At 27.0% G+C, this 25,676-nt stretch overlaps 7 protein-coding genes across 12 annotated transcripts; 3 read left to right on the forward strand and 4 right to left on the reverse strand.

The window, feature by feature from the left end:
- Positions 1 to 5: 5 nt before the first annotated feature.
- deltaCOP (coatomer subunit delta) lies at positions 6 to 3,180 on the reverse strand. Its single transcript, XM_069115833.1, has 8 exons — positions 3,029 to 3,180; positions 2,808 to 2,847; positions 2,115 to 2,338; positions 1,606 to 1,994; positions 1,357 to 1,527; positions 965 to 1,278; positions 547 to 863; positions 6 to 441 (listed from the first exon to the last, which is right to left on the reverse strand). The coding sequence occupies exons 1-8, from the start codon at positions 3,029 to 3,031 to the stop codon at positions 352 to 354; spliced, it is 1,548 nt and encodes a 515-aa protein (XP_068971934.1). The 5' UTR covers positions 3,032 to 3,180; the 3' UTR covers positions 6 to 351.
- Positions 3,181 to 3,617: 437 nt separating this feature from the next.
- Positions 3,618 to 6,548, forward strand: mh (DNA-dependent metalloprotease SPRTN). The gene is made up of 5 exons (XM_069115831.1): positions 3,618 to 4,213; positions 4,311 to 4,471; positions 4,554 to 4,662; positions 4,749 to 4,868; positions 4,942 to 6,548. The coding sequence occupies exons 1-5, from the start codon at positions 4,112 to 4,114 to the stop codon at positions 6,412 to 6,414; spliced, it is 1,965 nt and encodes a 654-aa protein (XP_068971932.1). The 5' UTR covers positions 3,618 to 4,111; the 3' UTR covers positions 6,415 to 6,548.
- A 270-nt stretch (positions 6,549 to 6,818) lies between these two features.
- On the reverse strand, positions 6,819 to 13,452 carry LOC138180766 (vitellogenin-3). 2 transcript variants are annotated; one of them, XM_069114907.1, is made up of 22 exons: positions 13,251 to 13,449; positions 12,727 to 12,962; positions 12,336 to 12,581; positions 12,113 to 12,271; positions 11,888 to 12,030; positions 11,654 to 11,801; positions 11,399 to 11,583; positions 10,992 to 11,311; positions 10,732 to 10,907; positions 10,444 to 10,661; positions 10,142 to 10,358; positions 9,860 to 10,061; positions 9,554 to 9,770; positions 9,326 to 9,483; positions 9,114 to 9,256; positions 8,906 to 9,039; positions 8,684 to 8,810; positions 8,427 to 8,609; positions 8,028 to 8,357; positions 7,685 to 7,940; positions 7,292 to 7,571; positions 6,819 to 7,181 (listed from the first exon to the last, which is right to left on the reverse strand). In XM_069114907.1, the coding sequence occupies exons 1-22, from the start codon at positions 13,261 to 13,263 to the stop codon at positions 7,010 to 7,012; spliced, it is 4,263 nt and encodes a 1,420-aa protein (XP_068971008.1). In that variant the 5' UTR covers positions 13,264 to 13,449; the 3' UTR covers positions 6,819 to 7,009. The 2 variants fall into 2 exon arrangements, with proteins under 2 accessions (XP_068971008.1, XP_068971010.1); XM_069114909.1 differs by lacking the exon at positions 6,819 to 7,181 and having other exon boundaries at positions 7,431 to 7,604; positions 13,251 to 13,452.
- Positions 13,453 to 13,963: 511 nt separating this feature from the next.
- Positions 13,964 to 20,283, reverse strand: LOC138181104 (PAX3- and PAX7-binding protein 1). 3 transcript variants are annotated; one of them, XM_069115675.1, is made up of 17 exons: positions 20,142 to 20,283; positions 19,627 to 19,830; positions 19,153 to 19,331; positions 18,440 to 18,599; positions 18,220 to 18,319; positions 17,947 to 18,104; positions 17,790 to 17,872; positions 17,519 to 17,718; positions 17,186 to 17,375; positions 16,113 to 16,236; positions 15,816 to 16,004; positions 15,473 to 15,672; positions 15,225 to 15,375; positions 14,951 to 15,146; positions 14,668 to 14,866; positions 14,442 to 14,560; positions 13,964 to 14,213 (listed from the first exon to the last, which is right to left on the reverse strand). In XM_069115675.1, the coding sequence occupies exons 2-17, from the start codon at positions 19,811 to 19,813 to the stop codon at positions 14,162 to 14,164; spliced, it is 2,487 nt and encodes an 828-aa protein (XP_068971776.1). In that variant the 5' UTR covers positions 19,814 to 19,830; positions 20,142 to 20,283; the 3' UTR covers positions 13,964 to 14,161. The 3 variants fall into 3 exon arrangements, with proteins under 3 accessions (XP_068971776.1, XP_068971775.1, XP_068971773.1); XM_069115674.1 differs by lacking the exon at positions 20,142 to 20,283 and adding an exon at positions 20,013 to 20,090; XM_069115672.1 differs by lacking the exon at positions 20,142 to 20,283 and having other exon boundaries at positions 19,627 to 20,006.
- Positions 20,284 to 20,292: 9 nt separating this feature from the next.
- LOC138181106 (GPN-loop GTPase 2) lies at positions 20,293 to 22,369 on the forward strand. Of its 2 annotated transcripts, none has more exons than XM_069115678.1 (8): positions 20,293 to 20,433; positions 20,515 to 20,593; positions 20,719 to 20,826; positions 20,903 to 21,195; positions 21,280 to 21,485; positions 21,559 to 21,673; positions 21,753 to 21,948; positions 22,036 to 22,369. In XM_069115678.1, the coding sequence occupies exons 4-8, from the start codon at positions 21,075 to 21,077 to the stop codon at positions 22,271 to 22,273; spliced, it is 876 nt and encodes a 291-aa protein (XP_068971779.1). In that variant the 5' UTR covers positions 20,293 to 20,433; positions 20,515 to 20,593; positions 20,719 to 20,826; positions 20,903 to 21,074; the 3' UTR covers positions 22,274 to 22,369. The 2 variants fall into 2 exon arrangements, with proteins under 2 accessions (XP_068971779.1, XP_068971780.1); XM_069115679.1 differs by having other exon boundaries at positions 20,719 to 20,810.
- Positions 20,529 to 21,065, forward strand: LOC138181248 (proteasome assembly chaperone 3-like). Its single transcript, XM_069115960.1, has 3 exons — positions 20,529 to 20,593; positions 20,719 to 20,826; positions 20,903 to 21,065. The coding sequence occupies exons 1-3, from the start codon at positions 20,529 to 20,531 to the stop codon at positions 21,063 to 21,065; spliced, it is 336 nt and encodes a 111-aa protein (XP_068972061.1).
- On the reverse strand, positions 22,264 to 25,669 carry LOC138181105 (trafficking protein particle complex subunit 13). 2 transcript variants are annotated; one of them, XM_069115676.1, is made up of 10 exons: positions 25,221 to 25,669; positions 24,905 to 25,073; positions 24,621 to 24,705; positions 24,391 to 24,518; positions 24,199 to 24,322; positions 24,027 to 24,123; positions 23,728 to 23,954; positions 23,565 to 23,665; positions 23,316 to 23,463; positions 22,264 to 22,507 (listed from the first exon to the last, which is right to left on the reverse strand). In XM_069115676.1, exons 1-10 carry the CDS (start codon positions 25,261 to 25,263, stop codon positions 22,415 to 22,417), a joined length of 1,215 nt encoding a protein of 404 aa, XP_068971777.1. In that variant the 5' UTR covers positions 25,264 to 25,669; the 3' UTR covers positions 22,264 to 22,414. The 2 variants fall into 2 exon arrangements, with proteins under 2 accessions (XP_068971777.1, XP_068971778.1); XM_069115677.1 differs by having other exon boundaries at positions 22,264 to 23,230.
- Positions 25,670 to 25,676: the final 7 nt, after the last annotated feature.

The following is a 25,676-nucleotide window of genomic DNA, read 5'->3' on the forward strand; positions in this document are numbered from 1 at the left end:
CGAAAATTAAATAAAATTATTTAATATAACATAACTCTTGTACATTGATATAAGTGTAATTCATAAAACTTCTCGTATTCTGTATTTACCAATTACAAAACATCTGTATACACTTTTCTGTAATAGTTCAACGTTAGACATGTACTAAATTGAACAAATCGTTTCAGAAGTATGTGTAAATTGCTGGAAATACATTCAAGCATCCATTGATAAAAATAAAGTTTATGTGACAATAAAATTGTAACCTGAATATAAATAAGCTGAAAATCTTTATCTTCAAAATTCCAATGGATAGTGTCCTGTATTTTTGTACATAGCACAAGCAATTATCTTACTCTTTAATAGATACTTTTATACCACTTCGTAGTTATCAGTAAAGAAAACTGTTTCCACTGAATATTTAACCGGACTTTCATCTTCTACAAGTAAAACTTCGGTTACCTACGAAAAATATAAAATTATTTAGTTTTTTATGAACATATGAATGTTGAAATTTTATTCCTTGTTGTATATTTATATACGTAATATGAATACAAGAGAGCGTACTTTTATATTGACATATGATGTCTTGGATGAGAATGAAACAAGAAGGGGGAAGAAATCTGCAGGAGTAGATGACGGTGCTGAGAATTCCATTGAACCTGATTTTGTTGTTGCATCAACCACTGGTAAAGACCATACAAGCATATTTCTTCGTGCTTCGTATGTATATTGACCATCACATTCGTGTACTATGGGATTGCATCCCATAGGTAACGGAATGTTTATCTGAACATCATTTAATTCGAGATTAACTTGTTCTAATTCATATTCTATGTTCACGTCACATCCACCTTCTCCGTTCTCAGATGGCCAACAATTAACTGTTTTAAGTAACAAAGAAGATTATTTCTTTATTATACAATAATGGATAAAGAATATATCCAAAGCTATATATAATTTGTATTTAGCAAATTATTCCTACTTGAAATAGGTAGTGCTGTTTCATCTTGAGCTTGCAATCGCCATTTTAATACTCCAACATCAGTATTCAATGGAAACGGTTTTGTAGGAATTTTTAAACCTATTTGACCACGTGTCCTGAATAATTCTTTATCTACATTTGGATGTGTTTGTAATTGAATTCCTCTTGAATCTCTGTTTTCTAATTGTACGCGAATTCGACCCCATTTCTCATCCGAAATATGTAATGTTACTAAACCATGCAATTCAAAGTGTTGTAAGCCACCGTCTCGACCAATTCTTACATTAAGACGTTCTTCTTGCCGCAGGTGGACTCTTAACATAAAAAAGCAATTGTTTAAAATTTATTGATAGTACACATACGTATATAAATTAAACTAATTAATATCTTACGGTTCAGTATTTATTATCTGTGGTGTAAGTGATGTTGATTTTGCTCCTGTTGTAGGTAAAGGTGTTGTTACAACATTCTCTCCTTCTTCTTTTAACTGATCTACAAAAGAATCAACATCACGAGATTTCCCTCCTAATTTCATTGCTCCTGGTCCAGTATTAACAGGCTTTCTGCATATACATAAAATAAAGATATGTTGTAGAATATAGTTTTTAATAAAATTACATTTACATTACATTATTTCTTACTGTGTTGGTGTATATGAAGGTCTAACTGGTTCTGGTACAAAATTGGTAGTATCTCTCACACTAAGTGATGATGTAAAGTTACCGCTGCTTCCATAAGAATTACCAAATCCAGGATTTTTAAGACCACTTTTTTTAACTGCTTCCATTCTTTGCCTTTGCAATTCCTTTGCTTTTTCACGCATTTTATTTCTAGCCTCTCTTTCCTGAGTCATTCTTACAGCTTGATAAACTTTTTCTTCGTGTGAATCCATTTCTACAAATGTTCTAATCTGTGCTAAATTAACACTTTCTCTATATCCTAATGCAACTATTTCATCAAATGCAAATATCAAATTGAATGCATTTTCAGCTATTTCAAGCTCATCCATTGAATTGCAATACTCAGGAATCTGTAAATTTATTATGTAGACTTATTAACCAAATTATTAAACATTAGTTAGGAATCAATTAAATATACAAAATTGAAGTAATAGATACTTGTATTAATTTTAAATTTATAATATACTTACAACTCTTGCAAAAAGCCTCAATGTTTCTAAATCTTCTAATATATTACTAGCTTTTGTTGTAATTAATAGCATATATACTTTTTCCAAAGGTTGATAAACATATCTCACAGATTCTGTTTCTACAAATGTATGTTGTTTACCAGAACTCATTAACTTTGGAAATGCAGCAAGCAAACCTTCTATTCTGGCCTTTGTCATTTCAACAAATTGGCGAGAGATAATAGCTAAAATTCATAAAGATTATTAGTTTTTTCATTAATTACAAGTAATATTTAAAAATGCATTCGTATAGAAGAAGCATATCGTATAGCACATACTTTATCATCATAAGATATCAATATTTTAAGCATACTTACTATAAATTGTTATTTAATAAGTATTTAAAAATTTATATAAAATAATTAAACATAAATTATTAAATTTACATTATTTAAAAATATCTGTTTATTCATTTATATAATATATAACAATAATATTAAATAACTAATTCAATACTAAATTTATAAATGTTACAATTAAAAAATTAAAAAAGTAACTGTATATATAAAACAAAATAAACAGCTGAATGTATTAAACAAATAAGATCAAGATTGCCCGACAATTAAGACGGTAATAAAGTTTGATATCAACACATCTACAGAACACACATATATGCATAAACAGGTGTGGTCAGAGGAAATAAGTATTACTTACTTTTGCCTGCTTTTGTGCAGACTGCTGCAGCAATAAGTACCTAAAATAATACAAAATAATGTAATGTTGAAATACATTTTAATTTTATATGTGTTTAGTTTAGAACCACGAGCAGTGATTGACATCTGTGGCAACTTGTACCGAACGGCCTTGTCATAAATATTTTTTACAATTTACGTACATTGTCAACGATTCTAAATTAATGATAGACGAATGCTTACCATTTTGCTGAATTATTTAGTTATATGCTGTACGATTAACCCAATACAATTTTTACATAGGCCAATCTTCCATATACAATAAATATGAGATTACAAACAGAGGGCGCAGTATTCTGACGCGTGGCATGATGAAAGATATGAAATGAATGTACCATGAATTAGGCGATATTATAGAATCGGTATCGTTTTGAAATTTTCTGGTATGTCACAGTATGTTTATCATATAAGTAAATAACATGATGTATATATTGGTATCTAAATTTGATATATACAGGGTGGTTGGTAACTGGTGGTACAAGCGGAAAGGGGGTGATTCTACGCGAAAAAAGAAGTCGAAAATGTAGAATAAAAATTTTTCGTTTGAGGCTTTGTTTTCGAGAAAATCGACTTTGAATTTACGCTCGGTACGCGTGCAGTACGTTATAACGGATCTCATTGTAGATTGTTGTCTTAATGGAAAAATTAAAAAAAAAAAATTTTTATTCTATATTTTCGACTTCTTTTTTCGCGTAAAATCACCTCCTTTCTGCTTGTACCATCAGTTACCAACCACCCTGTATATATATATATATATATATTATATGCTTCAGTTACATTATATGCTGTCTTTTAAATCACAAATAAATTATATAGATGTTGATTACAATTTCTGCACCAATAATTTATCATATTGCAATATTGAGCCAAAATTTAAGCTTGTATTATCCCAAACCTATTCCAAACAATAGAAATACGATATATGGTATTAAAAATACGGTATATATGCATATATGAAATCTGCACAGAACGTTGATTTTGACATGTATCAATGTCATTGTAATCGGCAACCGTTTTGTAAATAAGTATTCAGAGAGAACCAGAATTATTCGCTTATCTCTTGTGTGAATGTAGAACGCTGCAATGACATTGTTTATTATATTAATAAAGTAAAATGAGAAACTACTTAATACTGCACGTATACGTAACTAATGAAGGATACTGTTGATATGAATTAAGATTAATAAATGAAATTTTCCAGCTTGTGTATATGTAGCGAAATATTTTAAGTTAATACTGTATTATCTTTATTAACATTTGTAAATTATGATACAATCACAAAAATCTCGCGACCTTGAATTGGCATATAAATTACATCAACAAGATAATTGTTTTGGATTAACAGAAAATGCAGTCTTACCAAAAAATGTAAGTGTATTTTGCTATTATATTATCATTTAACGTTAATAATTGATATATACTTTGTACATAACACTTTATATTATAATGATTTTGTAAAATTTAGAAAGATAAGGAAGATTATAAACCAAGAACATTAATTGATCAAACCTTGGAATTAATTGATCCGACACCTAATATTCATACATTGTTTGTACAATTTAATGAGCGTTTTTTCTGGAATGTTTTGCTTCCTGTGGAAGTTAAATGGAGTCCTAAAATGACAAGGTAATTTATTTCATTCAAGGAATACTAAATAAGATAAAGTGTTTATTATACCATATATTATATTTATTCTTATACATTACAGTTGTGCTGGTATATGTACTTTTCATCCTCGAAATCGACAGTGTATAATTTCACTTAGTGCACCATTATTAAAGCTTAGACCAAGGAAAGATCTAGTTGAGACCTTATTAGTAAGATTTTTGTAGTATAATTATCTTTGATTAATTATTAAAGAATCTAACCAATCTTATTAGCTTTCCTTGAATATATATTACAGCATGAAATGATTCATGGGTACTTGTTCCTCACAAACAATAATCGTGACAGAGATGGACATGGTCCAGAGTTTTGTAAACATATGAATAGAATAAATAAAGCAGCTGGTACAAAAATAACTGTATGTATCTGTAATAAAATAAATATAATAATTTATTATATAATTTTAGCAATTTTTTCATTTTTTTATGTAGATACATCACAATTTTCATGATGAAGTTAGATTATATCAACAACATTGGTGGAGATGTAATGGTCCTTGTCAAAAGAAAGCTCCATACTTTGGAACAGTACGCAGAGCTATGAATCGTGCTCCAGGTCCAATTGATTTTTGGTGGAAAGAACATCAACAAACTTGTGGTGGCCAATTCATTAAAATTAAAGAACCAGAGAATTTTAAAACAAAATCTTCAAAGAGTAAAGAGAAAACAAAGTCTTCTCCTAAAAATTATAATCAACCAAGTACTATGTTCAATTGGCTTATGAAAACTACTTCACCTATCACAGAATCAAAAGTTGTATCCATTCCAAAAAGTATCAAATCAGTTGTAAATAATCAAAATTCTTTAAATGGATTTAAAAGACTTGGAAATGGTACAAACAATGTTCATGGTTGGGGTACAGGAGGTCCAAACTGTTCAAGTAATTCACAAAAATATGGTAGTCCTAGCAGTATTACTAAAATTTCTAGTACATCTAAATTTTCATCTTCTGGAGTTGTTGGTGGCTCTAATATAGGCCAAAGTAATTTATTGAACAAATTATATAATGTTAATTATAAGCAGGCTTTAAATAAAAATACTACACCAAGGAAAACAATAAATTCATTAATTAATGCTGTAGAAATGGAGAAACCAATTGCTAAAAATAGTAAATTATTAAATGAAGTACAAACAAAACTTGTGAAATGTCCAATATGCAATAATTTTGTGTCAAATAATGAGATGAATAAACACATGGATTTTTGTTTAAGTTCAAGAAATGAAAAAGTAGACAAAAGTAAAGAGCAAATTACAATAAAAAATTCTAATAATGATAATTTTGCAAATTTAGAAATAAAAGCAAATAATTCACCATCTGCTAAAAAAAGAAAAAATGAATCAAGTACTTTTTCAAGCAAACAGCTAAAATTAGATCAGTTACAAAATTCTAGGAAAGTAAATTGTCCTATTTGTAGTAATAGTTTTAATCTTATAGATATAAATGAGCATATTGATAAGTGCCTTCTAGAAACAGATGATAATTTAGTTATTAAATTAGATGATACAGATGATAATAATATAAGTCTAAACGAAAGTATAATTTCTATTAGTAGTGCGTCTAGTGACGATTCATTCAGTTTTTCAGTTACCGAAAATTCGAAAAATGCTATTCAGAATACAAAAGTTAAAAAAAATAATGTAATGAATACTGTTTCACATAATTGTTTAGTATGTAATGAATTCATTCCTTTTGGAGTCTCGTTAAATGATCATTTAGAAGATTGTATTGGGAATGTTTTTAACGACGACATATCTTCATCAATTCATTGTAATAACAGCGAAATGTTGAATGCAGTTCCTGAAGTATCAATTGAACAGAATAAATGTCCTTGTCCTGTTTGTATGAAATTAATAATAGAATCTCAAATGAATCAGCATTTAGATGTATGTCTCACAAATACGTGAATACAATAAATCTATAACATTTCAGTATGATTTGCATTAACTAATAAGTGTATGGAAGTAGAGTGATATGAATGTTATTTTATAATATGTATCTAAATCCTAAAATGTTGTATACTCTATCGTTTTGTATTATTTAATAAACATTTTTTCTATAAATCTTACTGTTTCGTATTTAAAAATAGTAATTAAATTATTTTATTTGATAAATATGCAATAAAAGCCGAAAAATATATTCCTTTTAATTTAAGTACATTACAGTAAATAGGACGTAATAATTAATAAGTTGATAGATTACGTTTTGATGTTAAATTTTCTTATATATTAGAAAAATAAATTACAATGAAAGTAACTATAGATTAATATATAAAGGAAGTATATTTGTAAATAACAATATTAAATTTTTGTACAATTTTTACAATACATTTTCTTATCTTATAATCATATATTAATTAGAAACAACAATTTCTAATCATGTTTAAAATGTCTTGTATGTTGATGCACGAACATAAATTACAAAGTAAATATTAAATCACGTTGAATAGTTTTTTACATTAAATCAATTTTTTATAAATAAGATATTAATTTTTCATAAAAATTATAGTTTCTCATATAAATTATTACTATCAAGAGTGCCTAATGCACATATACCACAGGTAAATTCTAACAGATATGTTGGAAAGAACAGAAGAATTTGTTCTTGTGTCCAATGCATATATAAATAGAGATTAGGAATTATAATATCAATAGTATTGCTGTCCAATCTTACTCTGAAATATAATAAAAACTTATTAAATATAATATAAATATGTGTTTATTGTAGTATTTAATATAGTATAAAATGTTATAACTGTTTTTTTAGTATAGTTCTTTTAATTACCTTTTTGAACCTAATGAATGAAACATGAAGCTTTGTGGCAATGGAATATATATTGTATTATTGTATAATGTTCCTCCAGTTTGATTAGGTATAATTCGTACTGTATCTATTTCGTCATATATATTGATATTAATACCATATAAATCATTTCGTGCCGTCAATGCATATTTTGGATTTTCACTATAACACTGGCCAAGCAACAAAACTTCACCTTTATTGTGAAAAGGATAAGTGATGTTGTGAATTGATTTTATATAGTCTGGTGTCACAACACACGTGCCTAAATTTGGAAGTGATTAAGACAGGTAAGGTACTGTAATCAAATAGAATGAATTCTGCAATGAACTATCTTTCTAAACAATTGTGAATCATGAAAGAAGAAGAATAGCTTACCAAAAAAAGTCTTCAATATTGACAGATCCATGTATTTATGAATTCTAGTTCGAGTTAAAAAATAATCTATAAGATTATAATTATATTCAATTGCTACTTTGTCATTATTAAGCGATAATTCACCAATATCTGATCCTTTCGGAAATGTTGCTGTCACAATAAATTTTTTGGAATTAGGATCTGAACTACTGTTCCCACCAATTAGGTCATAAAAAGCTCGAAATTTCCAAGCTAATCTCATTAAATTTTGTGGTATCTGATTATAATTACATAATTAAGATTAATTTAAAACAATATTTTGAATTATAGATTATTAAAATTGCATTTAAATTATTAAAATTACATTTTCATGTTGTGCAACAACTTGATATTTTCTCAAGGTTGATAATTCTCTTGAAGCTTCATAGCAAGCATCAGAAAATGGAGTAAAACGTTTCCTTTTAGATTGTTCTCGACATTCTTCATAAGGCCATTGTGATTCTTTAGCAATTTGTAGCTGCTTTTCACTAATTTCGCCAAGTAGATCTAATGTAATTGAAGATCCATCACATTTGCCTTTTGCTGTATCAGAATATCCCCAAACAGCATTTAATGCAATTCTAGCAGGATCACTTGGCTTAGTGCTTAGGAAATCCCATTCCCAAGGTATTGCTTTTTCTGCTTCTAAACAAAACTAAATAGTAAAAAATGTTGTTATCTTGTTTTATATTTCCCTTTAATTATAATGTTGCATATAAACTACCTTCAAAATCTTTTGACCTGGTATAACTTTAGTCGCTTTAATTTTAATCGTATCGGATATCCAGCTGGTAATCTCGTAAAGTGCGGCTACATTCCACTGTTGAAGAATTTGTGACGATTCTATATTGTGATGTGTTAAAGACAACATATGATGATTTGAACCTTTAATATATTCAAATTTTACCTAATAAAACATGTTCAATGTAAAATTTATTATTTTGTTCGCAATTAAAATATAAAAAATTTTAATATACTAACTTGAGTACGCTGCGCATCAATTGTACTAATATATGCAGCTAAACCACAGCTACCTTTTGGTGGTACATATGTGTAATAATCTAAGAAATGAAGGGCCGTTAAAGCAAACTCCAAAAATGGCCATATACTAAAACAATCCAGAATAAACATACAATAAATGATATTTATTGCCTAATAATGTTTATACCAAAGAATATACAGATATATTAATATTTAACTCACGGATAATTGGCGCGATGTGAAGAAAACACATCTTGAATTAGTTTCTCTCGTGATATTACATTTTCACAGTCAAAAAGTTTTACATATACTTGACCTCCTAACTCTGATAATTCAAATTGAAATAGATCTATTGTCTGTAAGAGAGGATTAATTAATATTTGAATGAATAATATTTTTATAGAAAATAAAACTTTTAATTAGTATCTACCTTTGGTTTATATGTTGGTGATTTTGTAATTATATATAATTGAGGACAAGTAGGACAAATTTGACGTAATTTTGATTTAATATTTAATCCTTTTATATTAGTGGATGTTCTAACATGAGCTGTAATTCCCATTTTAAGATGTTCTAAAAAGGTATAATATAAATAATAAAATTCTTAATAAATTATATATCTGAATATTATTACTATCATACCTCCAGGAGTATTATATGAAATGAATGGACGATCTTTAAATCCAAGTGTAATATTGATTGGAAGATATCCATGAATAGAATGTGCCCTTTCTGCACTATGCCATGTATCAATTAAAGGATTATAATTTTCTATTATTTCTGATTTATGAATAGATGTTCTGAAAATATCAATTGTATAATGTAAAACATTGCAGCAAACAAGTGAAATTATAAATTATTCTATTATACCGTAGTATAACATGATTATTACGACCAACTGAAACATGTGTAAAATTCCCTCTCATAGAGAATAACGATGTTGCAATAACTGCAAGTCTAGCATTTGCTCCCAGATCTGTAACTTGCACTGATTCCATTGTTAATGGGATATTAATACGTTGTTGATTAACATGAAACTCCATGTTTTGATATATATGATATATATTATCAGGTAAAGAAGACAAATCTAAAAAAATACATAAAAATATAAATATAAAAAGCAATAAATATTTAATTATGTTCGAAATTTTCGGGACAGATAATTTATAAACTTACATTTAAATCCTTTAATAATATTTGTTTCATTGAGATGAAGGCATAAAACTGTTTTTTCCTGAATACGTGCAATTACTTCTAAATGTACAGGTCCATTTTGCTTTTCATCTAACTTAAATTGTTTTAATATATCCTTCACTTGTGTTGGACCATCTAGATGTGCTGATAATGAATGTAGAAGACCTTCAGCTTTAATATATAACTATATATACATAATGTTTAAAATATTAAAACATGTCACCTTACAGTAATTAATTAAATAATTTTAAATCAAATACTTACAGATACATGATTGATACTAACTCCACTACCATAGGTATTTACAGTTACATATAAAACCTCAGGTATGTTTGTTAAAGGATTGGCAATAACAATACCATGTATCATAGCACCAAATTTTCTATATGTATCTTGATAGTCAAATAAATAGTTACCAGTAATTAAATATGAATTTGTAGTTGCACGAAGTACTCGTGTAAATTGTGCAGCAATCACACCTCTACACATTAGAATCATATATGAAAAAGATATTTCAGAATTTTATTATTCCAAAAAGGAATTGCATGAATTACGGTCTTACATACATATGAATATAACAAGGATGGGTGGTACGTTCCATAGATTTCAAAATAGTATAAAAATAATTATATAAATGTTGACTGGGTTCACTTTGCATATACCAATATAATGATATTAATCTGCTTGGTGTAGGACTAGAAACAATAAGTAGTGTCAATGCCGCTACCCTCATTTCTAAATGCTCAGTTCTATTTATTAAAATTGGCCAATAGACAGGATATATCTGTGATATAAAATAAAATAGAAAAGTAATATTTAATAGTTTTTTTACATTATTACCAGAAATTACTTACAACATCGGGTCTTAAAGGAGCAGTTGAAAGCGATGCCCACGCAGCAAGAACACGAAAATGACGTGATTCTGCATTGCTACCACTTGCAATAGGTTCTAAGAATTCAACTACTCTTCCTAATTGTATATTTGCTAATCCTTCTAGCCAAATCATTTTTTTTTCGTATTCCTTTGTCTCTATGAATTATTGTTTTATTATAATACTAGAATAATAATTAAAACAGATATGCGAAATTTATTTAATATATATTTATCACGTACCTGTAAATTTATCAAGATATAAACGTACGTAATCATCTAACATCTCATATGGGCAGTACAATAAACAGGTCTTGTAAATCAATGTGCCATATGTAAGAATAGCAGTATTTTGGACCTCAACAGAAATTTTTTCTGGCAAATTTAGAAACGTTTGTAAATTTACTAACAATTGAACGTCAGGTTTTCGTATATGAAATGGTAACTGAGTGAGAAGTTGAATTGCAGACATATCCGAAACTTTTCTATCTTGGATTAATTCTAATATAAACAATGCAGCTTCTTTAGTGCCAACTTGTGGAAGTGCTTCAAGGAACATATTTCTATAATAACATGAAAAAAATAACAATATATTTTATATGTTATATAAATTACTAAAACTTTAAAGAATTATTAAAAATTTTGAACACCGTATTGTTTCTTCTTTATAACTTGTTCCTGAGATTTTTGTGTATGCATTACGTAAATCAGCAACATCCAGCATTTGAAGATAATAAAGCAATACAGTTATCGTCGTATTATGCAAATTATCAGCCTCTGTATCTAAACCAGGATTTTCAAGTCTCAGACTTAATCGATCTAATAAAGTCCCTATCTATAAAATATGTAATAGCATTATTAGATATCAGTTATAAACGAAGAATTTTTTTTAATCAACAACTTACAGATTTAAAAACAGTATTCTTGTCAAGAGTACCTCTACTTTGAGTGAGATCAACTGCTGGAAGTTCATGTTGTAGAACTTTAAAATATAAGTCTTTAATGGGTATCTTATCTACTGTATCTTTCACCGAAATTAATTTAAAGATCTGTCTGTGTATATCAAGAAATTAATATGAAAGTTTTGTTTATTATAACAAGTTTCTTAGAATAAAATAATTTTTATTTCTTAAACATACCTTGTAAAATGAAAATGTGCTTCTCCAAAACTTTGAAAAGATTGAACATATATACCTCCAGAAGCATTAACAAACAAAATCTCATTTAAAGATCCATTCATCTTAATTTTGTATAATCTCTCACTGGACTTCAATATTGGATTCTACACATATATGAAATTTATTGTGTTATAGTAGAAAATAATAAAATATTTGGTAAAATAAATAAAGGTACATATAACATACTTGATCTCCATTGGGACACAACATGTTAGGAACATTTGACCACGTATAATGAGGATGTCCAATACAAGCTCGTGGATCAAAAAATTTTCTTACTATCCATTCATTTTCTTCTTCAGGATTGGCAACATATTCAATATTGCACTGACCATAATGATTTTTCTATAATATAATATATTAGTATACTATATTAGTGTAAAAATCCTTATTATATGTAATGACTTACTTCAGTAGAATGAAATGCTGTTTCCTTCTCTAAGTTAGACAGATCTAATTGTAAAATTCCTGCTATACTCCTTTTTATATTTACAGACCATGGTGATATTGCTTCTGTACTAAAATTTTCAATAAGACCATTTCTGTATATAATTTGAAATGGTTTTAGAAGATCAGTCACATCTTCTGAAACAGCTTGATCTTCTCCTTGATCTTGAATTTTACCATTCCAAATAGTCATCTTCAATGATTCTAACTGTATATAAATATCACATATAAAAGATTTTAATAAAATTAATTATTAATTTTACTGTTATATTGTTGCAGATAATATTATAAAAGCAAAGAGAAATATGAAATCAATTTCTCAAATTTTGCTATTTATCAGTTATAAAATTTACCTGCATTGTAGCAACATTTTGTTCTGCTTGAATTTTAAGTTTTCCATTAAAACCCCATGAAGATGATGCGCCAGATGGTAACAAAACACCAGAACTTGAAAGTGCATTGTACGAATATATATACTCTTTTCCTGGTTGAAATATACCATTTGTAACATGATTGTTACAGAAAAGAAAAAATAAAAATATAATATCTTTTAATTTGTGCATTAGTATTTGTAACACATAATTAATATCTGTAAGTAAATATTTTAGATTAATAATGGCTGAAACATCTTTGCTCCACGTAATTTAATTTCATTATTCTATATTCAACTATATTAAATTATTTTCAATGTTTAAATAAATTCAACGAATTACATTATTTATAATACGTTATAATTATGAAGATTATATAAATTTAATTATATGTGTACTTAAGTAAAAGGTACTTATTTATAAAATGACAACAATGAATATTTTGTAATATGGCTTATGCACTATTTAATTTGAGTTATATATAACTAAAAATGTTTATTCTGTACCTGTGAATCTCATGGTGTGCAACAGTAGCTTAACAAAAATGAACTGAGTTCATAGAAGTCAAGAGATGACCCTTGTTGTCCCTATCTCTGTGACCCATGAACACTTCTTCACTATCTATGTGAATAAAACTTATCTCCTGTCTAAATTATCTTCAATCGTATAAATCAACCTACTACATTTTCTCTGTATACTTTTATGTGATGTGCAAATCATATATCATAATTTTTCTTAATCATATAAATAATCACTTCAAACAATAACTTAAAATAAAATAATGTTTAAATTTCACATTTCCTCAATAGATTTTAATTATAGTATAATCTTACTCATAATAACAAATGTTACAAAAGCACGATACAACATACATTACTTATATGAATGGGCACACCAGTTTTATATAATAAATGATTTGTATTTATATAATAAAAGAATCAAAATTTATTTTTTCTACAAAATAAGTTATGTTAAAAGGATTATACATTAGAAACTTTGTTGAAAACAAAAATATTTAGATAACTATGGACTGTCACTATTATACAAAAATATATATTAGCTTATGTACTATACAGTACAATAAATAAAATGAGAAATTTATAAGAATATTTTCTTTAGTTATAATAGGAAAACTATAATAGGTACAATCTAATATTTACATATTTATTTTGATATATTTCTACTTTCATTATTTACAAATTACTATTGGAAAGTATATTATATAATCAGAATCTTATTTAATTTATTTCTATACAAAAAATTACACTTTTATATATTATACATCTAATTGTACTGCAATTTTTCATATACAAGACCTTTTCAATACGAGTATAAAATTATAGATAGGCATTATTAATGAATATCATAAAATAAAAATACCATAAAATATGATTAAGAAATGCATATAATTAATACATTATAAAGGTTTAATTATTTTTAAGATGGACTTCGAATATTCCCAGGCTTCGCTGTAAAAGTGAATAATTAATTTAAAATACGCGAAAATTTAAGTTTGTAGTTTGCTGATAAAATTGATACATTCTATATACAAAAATAATCTATTCTCAATATACAAAATCTAAAATATCAGATATAGTATCTATGATTACTTATTTAATCATTTATAGCAATTATATATTATAAAAAATAAACTACTACGACTCTGACATAAAAAAGCTTATAAAATTTATACTTACTTATGCGCTGGATTTGCTTGATCTAATTGTTCACTGAGTTGCTGGATAAGTGTAGCAAACATTTTGAGATGCTCTATCGTTTCACCCTGCAACCACGCACGAGGGAGTGTACTCATTACCTATTATATAAAAACATAGTATTATAAAAAGATATTTTCTGAGTAACGTTTACTTAAAAGTTTAAAGAGTTATATGAAATATGTTGAAATGAGCAGTATGAACATACCATATTTGCTTTAAATAATGCATCAGTTGGAACAGATACTCTTAAACCCGCTAAAAGATATCTATTTAATAATGAACCAAGAGCTAAATTTTTTAATTGTGTGTCTCCAAGAAGACCTTGCCAGCTCAATAAATTTCTTAAAAGTTTCACAGCCATTGCAAACTGCCTTTGAAAAAATTGATGTTTAGTATCTAAGACTCTAAAATATAAAATTAAAAATTATCAGCATTATTACAAAAATATTATTAATAGCTTTAAATAAAGATGAATATTATATACTAACTGTTTTGGAAAAATTGGTATAAAAACATCATTTTCAACTGCTGATTTAATTTTTTCCAATATGGCATTAAATAATGTTTCTAATGGCTTGCTTGTATCATTTAAATTTGGATATTCCCTAATAAGACGATTTACTGTGCCTACAAGTCGTAACGTTTGTGATGTAGACATTGGATCCCATATTCTTTCAACTATAGCTATAAATAAAAAGTTTTTGTAAATTATTGCAAACTTCTTAACTGGCATTTTAATTATACTAAATAAAATAATCTTACATGTTAACTTAGGTATAACAATTTTTTCTATTGTAAATGGTACTAATCTGACATCTGGATCTCTTTTAAGTGACTCTTCTGTTTCTTTATTATTTAATGCATATAAAAGTAAAGTGTTATACCATTTTGTTCTCTCTATATCTGCACTTTCCTAAAAGAAGAAAAATTTTGATTTAGAGTTAGTATTTTATTCCGTTATTATTACATTCGTAACTAAAATATATGAAAGTTTAATATAATGCACGTACCATAATAGGATTCCATGTCAATAATAGTAATCTAATAATCGGAGAAATAATTTTAGGTATACATAAAGATACATAAGCTTCCATATAAGCATCTCTATCAGTTTCTCTCCAAGACTCCAATTTTGAAAGTATTCCTCTTATTGTGCAATATTCATCCATGACGTCAGAAAATATTTCTTTACTGTCACTATCAATTTCATCTGAAAATAAATATAGAAAGAAGACATTTTATAAAAGATAAGAATTAGAACATAGTGTTAATCCATACTTGATAGACAATAGTAAACATTATAAATTCTACTTCTTCGTAAACTAAATTTAATTAAACTTGTTAAAGTACAACCTTTTGTTTGTTTAAACGCGAGATTTTGCTGCTCAGTAACTTCGTCATCGCTAGACATTCCATCAATATGTTTTGGTAATGTAGGAGCTAATTCTCTAGCTCTTCTTCGACGAGCTCTTCTTCCTTCTCTCTCTGTAGCTCGACGGATACGAGCTTCAACTTCTGGCCCTCTTCGTATAGGTTGTCCTCCTGTAATTTAAAAAATAATTCATATCTAAATTATATTGATCAAAATATACTTTTCATTATATTTTTTATCAGTCACAGATAATTATATATAATACTGAAATAACTGACTTGCAGCTGTTGTAATCTCTTCTGCTTGATCTCTTGTATCTTGTCGTCTTCTTTCCATTAGTTCTATTGCACGTTCATTATAAAGGTTTAACCAGCGCTGCTCCAATCCAATGACCAGCGGCAACTAACAAAAAAGTTACATGTTAACATTGACACAGTAAATTAACTCAATGACATTGAGAATTGTGTTTGTTCCAGAAAATATTCATATCAAAGTAGTAATATTTTAATAAATATGTTTTAATATTTATTTTAAATAATTTATAAAAGGTGAAACAATATATGTTTTTAACATTTGCTGGAACTTAATCTGTAATTCCACAATCATTGGATATCTCTTGCTTAAAAAATTGGAAATTAATATCACAATTTACTTACCACACATATTATTATATCTTTTCAATTCTTATAAATACTTAAAAATATTTTTACTACACAGTAAATAATTTCTTTATACAGAGAAGATACAGACCCCCGGCAATGCAAATATACATTACATAAATGCTATACTTTTTTCTAGCAAATTCCATTCTTTAGTTTAATATGCATTTTTCTTCTTTTCTGAATCTTATGATATATATAAAAATATCAAAATAAAACAAAATAATACATTTAATAATAATTAAATATCAAAATAATACAAAAAATACGTAATAATAGAGAGACAAATTCTAATTCATTAATAGATACATAAAATATCCTTTAACTTTTATTTTGTAACACATATTTTTAATATTTTATGATTTATTTAAATATATATATAAACTAAAATAATATTTTACATCTTTTAGTATTTGAATATAGTGCTTTTTAATTAATTATATACTCAGCAACAATTATCATAATTTTAGCCAATGAATACATAACAGAAGTGTTAGCAATATAAAATATTTAAAAACAAAAATTCTAATATTCTAAAGGAAAACTATATTACACATTTTTCATCAAGAAATTTACTTAATAAGAAAAATGCATTATATATATATTTCTAATATGGCTGAGTAATTATACAGCCAAAAATTGCATGGAAAACCCCAGTGCACATAAAAAAACGTGACAGCGTATAAACCCACCTTCTCATCAAGACACTCTACCAAGTCAGTGACATACCCACGCAACTCTTGGTAATATCTGAAGCGCTGCGCAAGCTGCGGTGCACGAATTTCAGCATCATCCAGTTCTTTCACAGTTTGTCCTAACTCTTGCTCTAAACGATCCTGATCTAATTGATGACGTCGATGTACTTCTTTTAAACTGTCCAATCTACGAATTATATTTTTCATTCTGATTTTATAGGAATAAAAACTATATCTACTAACTAAAATTTATAAAAACTATATATATTTTATAAATTTTAAAAGTTTCAAAACTGTATTAGATCAAAATTTTAATTTAGTTATTGTTACCTTGCACGCATTTTATTCACAACTTCTTGAGGAGTGATTGGTACTATTTTTGTAGGATCTGGGGGTTGAATCACTGGAGGAGGTGGTGGAGCTGGCATCATTACCATTTCCAGAGATATTCCACTTCCCATCATTGAATTTACGTTCATACTCATTGAATATTGTTGTTGCATCATGGAGTCTTGTTGCGCTGCTGCAATCTAAACATTTTTATTTATATTATAAATGTAATAGTGCATGCTGTACTATTTTTTCATACAAATCCTGTTACCTGTGCACCAGTCACTCCTTTCCTAATTTGTTGAGCTTCCCACTCTTCTTCTTCGTTTTCGTGTTCACTTTCATCATCAGAAACTAAAAAATGCATACAATGCATTCACTTATCTATTTAAGAAAAAATCGTAAATAATAAATAACCAAAACCTAACGTTTTAATGGTACTTGTGAAGCAAGGAAGGCTTCTCTCCTTTTCTCTTTATCACGCGCTTCAGTGTTAACAGTCATATCAATTCGGTCTTGTGAATCATCATCATCACTTCTATCATGATCTTCTTCCCTAATAAGTCTTGATTTACCTTTATCATCACTGAAAAAATTAACATAGTTATCAAATGTTTTGCAAAATAAATCCAACATTTAATAGCAGTTAATCAAATTGTATAGGGGCTATACCATGTTAATTATGCTACAAAACATATTACCTTTGTTCTTCTATAGGAATATAATCAGTTCCTAACTCTCTTGCTTTTTGTCTGCATTTCCTAGCTGCATGAATCATTGCAGCATCTGGTATGCAACCACCTTATAGATACAAAATAATATTCGTAAACAATGTTGTTAGAATATTTAAAAAAATAAATATAAAAGATACAAAATAATGAAAGTTTTGAACATTATAGATACAATAAAAATATTACATACTTTCAAGAAGAATTTTCATTGTGTCAGCTTTATCTGTATTTCTTCTAAATTTATGACTACGTGGTTCATCTTCCTCTTCATCAGATGTATAATCATCCTTTCCAGCTGCCAATGCAGCTCGCCCATTCAGAATTAAAGGTCCTGCATTTTTTATTTTCACCTAGTAATAAAAAATTTTAACTTAATAGAAGTTTTAACTTAAATAATAATTTAATCAATTAATTGATTAATAGTTATTATTGAACAGACATAGATAATAATATATTATATTGTGAAAGATTAGAAAGTATTTTTGTATTTTAGAAAAGTAAAAAATTATTAAACATTGTTAAAATGTAATATTAATATCTTCCTTCTAAAAAGATTTAACTAATTGTACACATTCATATTTTAATAATTATATGTACATACATACTTAATATATTTAGAACTTATTTAGAACTTATTGCATTATATGAATGTATATTTATTATGTTAATAGAATCACATTTCACATAAAATATGTTAAAACATTTTCACATTTCAAAAATAACACAGCTTATAAAAAGTAAATTCTAACAAAGTTATATTTGCACATATTGACAATCTTTGTTATACTTTCAGTGAATACTAAATATGAAGTATTATAAAGAAGTAAATTTTGATTTAAGAATAACAAAATGTTTTACGTCTGGGAAATTCTAATAATAATAAACATCATAGAAATAGCTTACTACTAGATCATCTGTCTTTATTTCTAATTCTTTTTCCACTTTAACGGACATGTGTGGTTGCTCAGAGTCCATTTGCATTTTCTCTTCACCTTTCTTTTTTCTCCTTTCGTGATCTAGCTGTTTCATCAATTTTTTGCTCCTAGATGATTTCTTCACTTTAAAGACTTCTCCATCATCCGCTGTAAGATAACAGATTATTAGATTTTTATTATATGTAATATTTGGAACCTCTCCAAAGAATTTTATAATGACTGAATAAAATATGATTAATTGAAATGTTTTTAAAATTGCATTAATTTTTTCCATTTTATTATGATCTCAACATTAAATATAACGAAATTCGTAATTTTAATATCGTATGCAACTTGTTTTAGCTGAAATTATTATAAACATAAGATCCCGAAACACATTTTCATTTTATGATAAATGCATCTGTACATATGTACGTGCATGTACAATCTTCAAACAAATTACCTTCTTCCAGCTCCTCTCCAAAACTGAGGAGCGTCTGCTTTGGTTTATCCTTCTTCTTTGTTTTCGATTTTACAGGCTGGGTGTCCTCCACTTCCATCCTATTTTCATTATCTTCATCATCGTCGTTGAAAGGTCGACGGCGGATGTTTCTCTTCGGTTTATTAAATAATGACATTGTCCTTAACATCAACCAGTCTGTTTAAACTATTCACACATATATAATATCCTTAGGTTAACTTCTTAAATTACTAATGTTAAAAAAATAATTTAGAATTTCATATCATGTAAGCTAATATAACAAAAAATTTTGTAAAATGTGCATTTACGACTTCATATAACGTATTTTAAATTCATAAATACGCAACATTAATAAAAAAACGGGACACCTTTGTGAAATCGTAATATGGATTATCCGTTGAATAAGAATCGTTGTAGAATCAGCTCGAAGTAAAGCTTCTAAACTTTGTACACATGAATTTAATGCATTTCTCTGTTTGAGTTACTGATTGGCTTACCTCTGCTTATTTTCATGTGCATTTAATTTTTAGATTAAATTTTCATTTCTCTCGCTAATTACTTCTGCAATTTTATGATTTCTAATTCTTTTTATATCAAGCTTATTATTTCATATTAGGCTTTTGTTATCATAACATTATAATATAACTTGAAGAAAATTACTATAATATTACCAGTGTAGACAATACTTACTATAATTTTAAAATGTACTAGAGACATATAGTGTAAATTGAGCGATTATTTTGTATGAAATTAATAGAAATTATTTAACATGTTTTTAATATAATATAGGTATGTTTTATTCGTTAAATTATGTTTATATCAGTACTATAAATTTTATAAATTTTTCGATACTTGTAATTTAAATTACAGATAACCTAGCAAATATGAAAAATCATTCTTGTGTAGTTACTCATGGTCATCATACCGATATTGCTTTGAAGATTTATAGGTAATAGAATAAAGAATATATTCATTTTTGTTTTCATAATTTGTATTTGTTTTAGATAAAAATTATAGATTTAAACTGCTTAAGAATACTTTTTTAAATCGATAACTATTTATATTTGTTTTTAGTAACCGCATATTATTAATCATAACACATTTTAAAAAATTTGGATCACTGATAGCCATAAGCCGTGGATCTTCATTCAATCAGTATAATAATAGTATATATTCTACCAAGTAAATAATATTATCATTATGTAATGTATCTATAGTTACAAATTATTTTAACAGTAAATGATAACATTGATTTTAGAGTATTGTTTGGGAAAGATGATGTTGAACTTGTGGCAGCTGCCCGATATATAGCAGAGCAAATTAATGTAGATAAACCATTATTAATTTCAATATCTTTAAAGGATTATGAACCAGATACTTTAAAACCTATAGTTGCAGCTATAAATGATATGAAAGTGTGAGAACCAAATATGAGTTTAATATTTGGTCAATTAGTTATTGGTCCACCTGGGAGTGGAAAAACTACATATTGTTATGCTATGACCAAATTTTTGGAGAAGCTTGGAAGAAAAGTGGCTGTTATTAATATTGGTAAAAGCTAATAGTATTTTAATGATTAATAGTAATTGAAACCTTACATTTGTGTATTTAAACAAACATACTATTATGTTACAGATCCTGCAAATGAAAACATGCAATATATACCAACAGTAGATATATCTGAATTAATTAAACATGAGGAAGTAATGTCACACTATGGACTTGGTCCAAACGGAGCACTGGTGTACTGTATGGAATTTTTAGAAGCTAATATAAAATGGTTAATTACAAAAGTTTTAAATTTGAAAGATCATTATCTTATATTTGATTGCCCAGGGCAGGTTTGTGTTTATATACATACATAAATATTGCACTATTAAGATAATTACATGTTATATTCATGTTTATTAATAGGTTGAGTTATATACACATCACAATTCAGTTAGTGTAATTGCCGAAAAATTAGGACAAAATTTAGTAAGATTATGCAGTGTACACCTTGTTGATTCTCATCATTGCAGCGATGCTGGTACTTTCTATATATAGTACACCATAATTTGACAGATTTGTAATTAAAAAAGATATTATATAACTTTTTTTTATTATAGGTAAATACTTATCTTCTTTAATTCTTTGCACAACAACTATGTTAAAATTAGGTTTACCTCATGTTAATGTGATGACCAAATTTGATGAAATGAAAAAATTTAGTCACTGCCTAGATTTTAATATAGATTTTTATACAGAAGTGTTGGATTTGAACTATTTGCTAGATAAATTGGATGAAGGCCCTTTTACATCAAAGTAAGATTTTCTATTGAATTTTATTATTTTTAATAAATTTCCATGAATCAATCCAAGTATAAAATTTAAAATATTTTATATTTATAGATACAAAAAATTAAATGCAGCATTTGTATCACTCATAGAAGATTATAGTCTTGTTAGCTTTATACCATTAGATATTTCTAATCAAACATTGTTATTACAAGTGAAAAATGCAGTGGATAAGGCTAACGGTTATATTTTTGGCGGTAACGAACCTCAAGATGTTCAAACTTTACTTGCTTGTGCTGTAGGAGCAATGAGTGAAACTGAAAAAATGTCTACAATAGATGCTTATTTTTAAAGAATTTATTTTATAAAAATCATTGTCCTTATTTTTTTCCTTTCCATATTGGTATTCCTCAATATATTAATAAACGTCTATTTATTTAGTAAAATATATTAGGTTAATGAACGTAATTTTACTAACTACTTAACCTTTTGACTAGTCTATTTGGCTAACAAATATTTGTGCCAAGTCATCATAATCATATACCCTCTTCAAAAATGTATCCGTTAATTTTAATCCCGAAATTGTCTAAAGTATATATAATAATATTAAATAATATGCTGAAATATTTATAGACATGCGTTACGAAAAGTAGTACGTTCCATTTGTCTTACAAAGACAATTTTCTTTGGATTCTGTGACCACGAAAAGCAGCGCGTTTCAATTGTAAATCGAAAGATAACATGTTCTTATTTATAGCGACAAAGAATAACTCGTATTGTTTTTCCGCTATAAAAATTACCACGTTTCAGTAGTTGTCGTGAAAAACAACATGTTCCACTTGTAGCTGTTAAAAATATTATATTAAATTGGTTGTCTAACATTCCACTATAAGAATAAAAAGGTAAACAGCTCTTTTAAGTGAAATAAATGTCTTTAGTAAAATAAGTAGAACTTAATCAAATATAAACAAACTAATTTATTTAATTAATAATATTACTATAACATTGAATACATTCCCTTAGGATAAGACCTTTTAAGCACTAATGCTGATAGATTTTTAATAATTGAATTTTAGTATTTTATACATTTTATAATCTATATTCTATAATATCCTACTTTGAGATGTACCGTTTTAAAATTTTCATTTACGTACCTTTTTCATTTGAATCTTCGTAGGACAAATAAAACTTGCCACTCTTCGCCGCAATGTTCGAAATATGATATTGCTCGTGGTGTACTGTGAATCGTGCTCCTTATCGTGATTAATGTTATTGCTAGTTATTGATGGAAATGATGAAACGTGCTAGTCTTCATAAGACAAACGAAATGTACTACTTTCCGTAACGCACATTGTAACGTAACATCATTATAATGTTTATACAAAAATACTTACTATTATACCACTATGTAAGGGAATTAAACATAAAGGAATATCTATCGAAACACCAGGTTTCAATGTTCCTATCATTGTATTAGATATTCCACACCATGCTATAGAGTTACTTGATTCCAAACTTAACATTAAATCCATGCTTCTTTCACTAATGGTAATGATATAAATATTTTAATCAGTACAGCGATTAAAATTTAGAACTATTTTTCTTATCTGTATCATATATATGTACATGATATAAATACTTACGACGTATTTATTATATGACAATTGAAATTCACTGATTGTTCAAGGTAAACTGTGAGAGGAATATTTTTCATTGTAACTCGTATATCACCAAATTCAGGTGCCTAAAATTAGGTAAAGAATTACAAATATGATATAATTATGAATGAAATGATAAACTACAAACCATTCTTTGTAATTGACTTGTTTGTAATCTTCCTCTTTCCCCCAAGTTACTTCTCCAAACAATATCTAACTTTCCAATGTTTGTTGCATTATGCATCATTTTTGGATCTTTCAATAAACTCAATTGTGGTTTTAAACAATATAAATATTGTCTACTACAATCGGTATCTAATATATTAACTAATCCATAAATAGATTCTCCCTTTTCATTTGTATTTAATGTTGATACTAGAAATATAATAATTAACATACAAATTCAGGTTCATAATTATCTAAACCAATCATTTTAAGCGAACTCACCACTAAATAAATGAGATGATTCAAGCGAAACCTTTTCTAAACAAATTGGGCCAGCTGTGAGATTCTGTATTTGTGCTTCCAGATATACTTCATCTGACTTCAAAATGATTATACATATCATTTTAATCAATTAAATATTGCTATTATAAAAAAATTATTACCATAATATTACCTCTGCATTGTAAAATTTTGTTTTAACATCTAATGGTTTTACCACTTGGAATTTAAAATACTTTCTAAATGATTGTGCAGTGCTACTTAAATTTCCTGGGGTATAAGTTACTTCACATACTAATCTGGAAAAGTATACATTGATTAATTATTTACTCAACACATATTACAATTTTAATGGCTGGCCTCTTACATATGTGTGCCTATTTCTTTTACTTCGTGGTGTATGACTTCATCAACTGTACTGTCAGGTGCTAAATCTTTCATTTCTCCACTATTACCACAAAGAGATATATTCTGTGTGCTTGTTTGTAAATCTGCCTACAATATGAAATATATTATCGTTTATAAGTTTTATATGACACATAGCATACATACAGTTATTATATCTTATTGACTAATTTATTTGTACAATTAACTTACTTTAACAGTAACATTCTTTACGATCTGATTGCTGCCGTTATGTACACAAAGATAACTTGAAAATATTTCACCTAAATAAATGTTACTGAAAGAATATACATACATAAAATTTCAACATAAATTATTTTTTGTGAAATTATATTTAAGTAAAATAATCATATACATATATTATTACATTGTATAATTATCATTGTTCATATATGAAGTATGGATAATTAATTACAAATTATGTAGCTCAGAAGCTCAAAATAAATTTTAATTATGATATATAGTCATGTACATACCCAAAACTTTGCGGTAATACCATAAACTGTCCTACTGCAAGGGTTTCCATTCCTTGTAATGCAGTACAATCATTCTTAAGCTCATTATTTAAAGTATTACCAGGAAGATCTGTTGAATCACAAGTAATAACTACTGGACTTGCAAGCATAGGTCGTGTTAACCTCATTACTAAAAATGGTAAAAAATAAAGATACAATTATTAGTGCTATATGTAGTATACGTAGTACTATACGATAGTCTTAGTCAATATATCAAAATAAACAATATGTTTTGTTTTCTTTTAATTTAAAATGACATCAAAATCGTTTTTATTACCTTTCAATTCTAGTAGATGTTCACTTTTTGGTTTAGTTTCCATTTAGATTGTGAAAGATAAATAGCAGAGATATTTACAAAAATAAATCTTTATTAATGTCAAATGAGAATAGAGCTATCACTAAATGTCACTTAGAAAATACATATAACCTACACTTGTGATACATAATACACATAACATTCAATTCGATTCGATTTATCAAATCGATAGTTTAACAAAAAGCATTAGATTATCTTTAAAAATAGTATTTTAGAAGCATTCTGCTAATTTTCTTGATTTTCGTTTTTTAAATTCAAAAATAGTTATAAGTATTATAATTGTAGAAATCTGGGAGAAACATGAAAGAAAACGATACAATACTTTCGATTTTACAGAATGTTTATGATAAAAGATATCTGTAATAAAAATGAATGCAATCTATAATATTCGATAAAATGTTTAAATATTAAATATAC

The sequence above is a fragment of the Bombus flavifrons genome, chromosome 6 (genome assembly GCF_040668555.2).
Source record: "Bombus flavifrons isolate JBK064 chromosome 6, iyBomFlav1_principal, whole genome shotgun sequence".
Lineage (NCBI taxonomy): Eukaryota > Metazoa > Arthropoda > Insecta > Hymenoptera > Apidae > Bombus > Bombus flavifrons.